Raw genomic sequence first — 5,627 nt, 5'->3', positions numbered from 1 at the left:
GGAACGCGTGGCAGGGCCCGTTCTCGACGAAGCCCGTCGCGCCCGCGGCCGCGTCGTCGCCGATGCCCTCGCCGCCCTTGACCATGAACGCGAGGCCCGACGCGAGGCGGTCCCGGGGCTCCCGGAGCACGATCGCGTACGTCGCGTTCGGCCCCGCGGCGCCCGCGGGCGCGTGGTGCGCGAGCTTGCGGATGCGCGGCTGGCAGCGCACGGCGCTCGCCAGGCTCCGGCCGCCGGTCTTGCCCGGGTGCAGCACGTGGAGGCTCGCCGCCGGCGCCGCGGCCGGCAGCGCGCACCCGGGGCCGCCCCCGGCCGGGCCCCGCGCCGCGCGGAACGCCGCGAAGGTGCCGTCCGCCGCCGGCGGCGGCGGCGCCGGTACCGGCAACGGCGGCACTGACAACGGCGGCGCCGACAACGGCGCCGGCAACGGCGGCGCCGGCAACGGCGGCGTCCGCAGCGCGGTCCGCGGCGTGAGGTGCGGCCCGTCGTCGCCGTCGCCGCGGAGCGCCGAGAAGGTCACGAGCGACGACGCGCCGAGCAGCGCGAGCGCGACGGCCGCCGCGCGCCCGCGCCTCATGCGCCGCGCGGCCCTCGACGCCGCGACGCGCCGGCATCGGCGCGCGGGCCCATGCGGCCGCCCGCGGGGCTGCCTCTCGGCACCGTGCCGGCTCCCGCCGCTTCACGGACTACCTCAAGTCGCGATTACGCCGCGCTCCGCGCGCCGCTCGAGGTCCGCGGCGCAGGCCGCGCGCCGCGGGAAGCGCCAGCCGAGGGCCGCGGCGTCCGCCGGCGCCATGGCCCAGGGCTTGGCGCCGCCGGGGTAGTGGCGGACGAAGGCGTCGCGCCAGCACGCCGTGTTGTGCGGGTGCTGGCGGTGGATGCCGCGCATGCAGTTCCACCGGGGGTCGAGCCGCGCCCAGTCCTCGCCGACGGCGAGGACGAGCGGCGGGTTGCTGCCGAGGCGGTAGATGGGCGGGTCCGCCGCCGCGTTGGCCGCGACCCAGCGCTCGACGTCGGCCGCGAGCCGCCGGACCCGCCAGCGGTCGAGGTCGAAGACGACGACGCCCGCGTTGAACGCGTGGAGCGCCGCCGCGGGGTCCGCGAAGCGCGCGAGGACGGCCGCGGCGCCGCAGTTCACGAGGTGGTCGCAGACGCGCTTGAAGTCGCGCGGCGCCGCCGCGAGTACGGCCGACGCGTTCGCCAACGCCGCCGCCGCGGCGCCGTCGAGGCCCGCGAGCGACGCCTCGACGACGACGTCCGCGTCGAGGTAGATCGCGCGCCGCGCCTCGGGCAGCAGGTCGCCGACGAAGAACCGCGCCTGCGCGGGACGGCCTCGGACGCGACGCGTCCGCGCGCGCGCGCGCGGCGGGGTCGACGCGACGGCCCGCGCGACGCGCGGCCGCGGCGCCCCGCGCGGGCGGCCCGCTGTGCCGCGCGGCCGCGCGCGTAGTTGAGCGCGTCGCCGAGGCGCGCGGTCCGCGACCGGTCCGCGGCCGCGAGACGACCGGAGAGCGCGAAGGCCCGCGCGTCGACGCGCGCGCCGGAGTCGCCCGCGGCGCACGCGGCCGCGGCGCCGACGGCCGCGGCGTCGCCGGCGCCGTCGACGAGCAGCAGGAAGCGCAGGCGGCCCGCGTCGGCGCCCGTGGCGTTGGTCGCCGAGGCGACGACGGCGAGGAGCCCCGCGTAGTGGTTCCGCGACGCGGCGACGACGACGTGGATCGGACCGCCGGCGCCTCCGGCGCGCGACGCCGCGAGCAGCAGGAGCGCACCGACCGCGCGTCTCGCCGCGGCCATGCGCGAGCGACGAGCAGCGGCAGGGTCTAGTGCGAGGCGGCCATCATGTAATTTGTGTGCGCTGCGTCAACGAGTCGTCATCGACGTCAACATGCCGTCCGTCGAAGGCGTCACAAAGGTCCCTCTAGCGGCCCCCTTGGCGCGCGCCGGCCTAGTTGGACGGCGCCTCGTCGATGGTGAACTTGGACTTGGGCGCGCCGCAGGTCGGGCACTTGTAGTTGTTGCCGAAGAACTTGCCCTCGCGGCCCGCGGCGATGAAGAGCGTGTAGCCGCACTCGTCGCACTCGCAGGTGAGCATCATCTCGTCCTTGCCGCCGTCGGGCGCGAACTTGTCCGTCGTGTCGACGTCGTCGGGCAGCGGGCCGCTCTCCGCCTCGACGGCGGCCTCGAGGTCCTTGCGCCAGTCCTCGCGCGTGTCGACCTCCGGCGGCGCGTTGAGGTCGCCGAGGAGCTCCGCGGCGCGGGCCGGCGCGAGGCCCAGCGCCTCGGCCGCACCGGCGTCCGCCGCGTAGGGCGGCGACGACGCGGACTTCTTGAGCGCGGCGACGTAGGCCTGCTCGCCGAGGCCCGCCTGCGACGCGGCGAGGAAGTCGAGGGAGTTGTCGAGGCCCTCGGCGGCGAGCTTGCGGAGCGCGTCGTTGGCGAGGCCGCAGCGGTCCGCGTAGAAGAGGAGCTTGCCGCGCTCCGACGTCTTCGTCGCCTTCGTCTCGAGGACCTTCTCGAGGGCCGCGGCCGCCTTGGGCCCGGGCCCGAGGTCGTAGACGGCGAGGAGGTCCCGAAAGGCGGTGAGGGACGCCGCGGACGCGGGCTTGTTCGCGATGGCCGCGAGGCCGGACGCGAAGAGCTCGGAGCCCCGCGGCACGTACATGAGCTTCTTTTTGTAGAGCGCCGTCGCCGCGGCGAACTGGGCCCGGGACTGCTTCCGGCCGAGCACGAGGCCCTTGGTCCCGTAGTCGGCGATGAGCTTCTTTTGGTCCGCGCGGACGCCCTCGAAGGCCTTGTACGCGCGGTACGCCGCGAACGCGCCGCCGGCCGCGTAGGGCGCGTTCGCCCACGACAACAGCGGCCGCGGCGCGCTCGCCGGCGCCAGGGACTCGAGGCCCGGCGCCACCACGGCCGACGCCGACCTGAGCGCCGGCGCCGCCGACGCGCCGAGGCGCCGCAGGAGCGCGCCGAAGCCGCGCGGCGGCGCCGGCTCCTCGGCGGCCATGCGCAGCGGCGACGACCGGAGCGGCCGAGGCGCGACCAGCGACGACCGCGGGGCGACGAACGCCGCGGCGGGCAGGCACAGGAGCAGCAGGCCCGTCATCGCTGCACGTCTCATCACCGAACTGGACGCTCGGCACGGCGTCGGAGGACGGCGAGGTTGTGGGCGACCCGAAGCTCGACCTTCAACAGATCGCATACTGAGACATCATGAGGGGAGAAGCAGGGAGAGCCTCTCTTTGGCATTTGCCGGCGCGCGCGCGGCCGGCTGTCCATGGTCACGGGCTACGGATCGCGGCAGACGTGCCTCTGGTGTGCTCGGAAACGTGCTCCGTGACCATGGACACCCTGACCGTCGTCCGGAATCGCTGCGCGAAGTTCGAGCATTTCGGCATGCTCTGCGAGCCGAAGGCAGCCCATTTTGGGCTCTGGGCAGCGTGCTGGCTGGCTCGGAGGCTCGGGGTACATGTCTGATACCCTCGGGCTGCTCAGTTGCTGACTTGGCTCGGACGACGTGCGACACCGCGCGCGCGGGCGTGCGGGCGCGCGCGACGCGGTTTCAGCGCGAACATGTCAGATCGACTTCCTCGGGTCCGCGGGGCCAACCCTTGTGGCAGGGCGCTCTCGGGTCGACAGCGGACGATCCCTGCTGCTGCGCGGGGCTGCCCGGGCCGCTCACGGGCCGGGGGAGGGGCATCGCGTCCGTCAAATCGGTCGCCCGAAGCCGCTTGCGTTCTCAGCGAGTCGCAATCCAAACGCTGCCGCTCCTTCGCGGATGGCAGCCCCGATGTGTGCGCTATGCGCAGTCCCAGCGATCTTGCACGCGGGGGGGCGCGCGCGGTGGTAGGCGCGCTCGACTAAATTTAATGCGTCCATGCCGTCTCGGCGCTTCTCGGCCCGAAATCAGCGGAACCAAATACATAGCGAGCCGAGAGTAAACCAAAGCTCAACGGATCGCCGCCGCAGTGGTTGCTATTCCCCTCCTTACAACATCAATCGCGCCGGCTGTGCGTGGCACCGCGCGCCGGCGCGCCTCCAGCCCGTCGCATGCTCCTGCTCGTGGACCGCGCCTGGCGTTGGGCCGTGGTGGCCAGATATCTGCCGACGGCTGTTCTGGGGAGCAACCCAACGACCTCGGCACACCTGGCCGACTTCAGCCGCGCGGTACCGCGAGGGGAGACCAGAGCCGTGCCAAACTGGAAACCACGGCCATTCGTCGCGAATCCCCTCGCTACTACCAACGCTTCCGCGGTCTGGCATGCTCACGGCAACGTTCAACCAGGAACGGTGCATCAAATTTGCTCACGAGCTATGGATGTGGTCGGCGCCGCGACGCCGGCGCCCGCGGGCGTCGGCGACACGGCCGAGTCCGCGGAGCTCGCGCGGCGCATGGACGCGCTGCGCGCGAGCCCCGCGGCCGTGGCGCTGCGCGAGCTCGACGCGACCGTGCGCCTGTGCCCCGGCGACGCCTACTTTTACGACGAGGCCCTGGGCCAGGTCGTCGTCCAGCGCAAGGCGACCTTCGTCGCCTACGGCCTCGGTCGCGGCGCCGCGGCGCCGCCGCCGCGGGGCGTCCTCGTCGGCGCGACGGCGTGCCGGCTCGCGGTGTCGTCGCTCGACGGGTCGCTCCTCGCGGTGCAGGTGTCCGAGACCCTCGTGCTCGTCGCCGAGGCCGACGGCCCGCGGCGCTGGCGCGTCGAGGTCCGCGGCGGCGCGCCGGGCGTCGGCGCGTTCCTCGAGCGCCTCGCGGGCGGCGGCGGCGGCGGCGGCGACGGCGCGCCGCGCGTCGTGCCCGGCGGCGTGCTCTGGTCCGACCACGGCGGCACGTCGCAGGACCTGATCGTCGTCACGACGCGCGGCGCGGACCTCTACAAGGTGTCGTCGGCCCGGGGCCAGTGCAAGCTCGTCCGGACCCTCGGCCACGCGACGCGGTGCTTCCGCTACGCGCCAGCGCACCGGCTCCTCGTCCTCGCGACGGGGCCCGACGGCTCCGAGCTCCGCTGCTACTTCCTCCGGCGCGACGTCGGCGACCTGCCGCGCTTCGAGCTGCCGCCGCCGGAGCGCGTCCCGCCGCTCGCGCTCGCCGGCTACGGCGCCGGCCGGGGCGGCACAAGAGAGCGACATGCCCAACTTCAAAGGCTCCTCTCTCGGCCGTTTTCCACTCGTTTCGGCTGATTTTTGGACGAGCGATCATCTCTCGGAACGGTCTCGCAGCGTGGATGCTTTTGTCGGGACGCGCGCGCGCGGAACACTCACGTTGAAGCGACGTTGAATCACCCTTGTGCCGCCCAGGCGCCGGCGGCCCCGCGCTCGACCCGCGCGACCTGCTGCTCGCGGCGGCCTACGGCGAGCCCCTCCTGCTCCACCGGCGGCCGGGCGCGCGGGCGCTGGACGTCTTCGCCGTGCGGCGCGACGGCTGCGCGCCCCTGCGGACGCTCGAGCCGGGCTTCCCGGGGCCCTACGGCGTTTCGGCGACGGACGACCTCCTGCTCGTGCACGGCGCCAAGGCGCGCGCGACGGCGGTCTTCGACGTGCGCGGGCCCCGGGGCCCCGCGGCCGTCGACGTCGGCGGCGCGGTCCACGGCCTCCGGCTCCTGCCGCCGGACCTCGCGCGCGACGCGGGGCGG

General features: G+C 74.9%; 1 protein-coding gene across 1 annotated transcript in view; it reads left to right on the top strand.

The window, feature by feature from the left end:
* Positions 1–4,311: 4,311 nt before the first annotated feature.
* Positions 4,312–5,627, top strand: part of AURANDRAFT_67453 (hypothetical protein) — a gene marked incomplete at both ends in the record, with an annotated part of 5,406 nt that continues 4,090 nt past the window's right edge. The window contains 2 exons of the mRNA XM_009042901.1: positions 4,312–5,164; positions 5,293–5,576. Coding sequence (XP_009041149.1) covers positions 4,312–5,164; positions 5,293–5,576 — 1,137 coding nt within the window. The remainder of the gene's footprint in view (positions 5,165–5,292; positions 5,577–5,627) is intronic.

This window comes from Aureococcus anophagefferens (genome assembly GCF_000186865.1).
Source record: "Aureococcus anophagefferens unplaced genomic scaffold AURANscaffold_39, whole genome shotgun sequence".
Taxonomy (NCBI): Eukaryota; class Pelagophyceae; order Pelagomonadales; family Pelagomonadaceae; genus Aureococcus; species Aureococcus anophagefferens.
The sequence above is the reverse complement of the archived record's forward strand: the minus strand, read 5'-3'. Positions and strand labels throughout refer to the sequence as shown.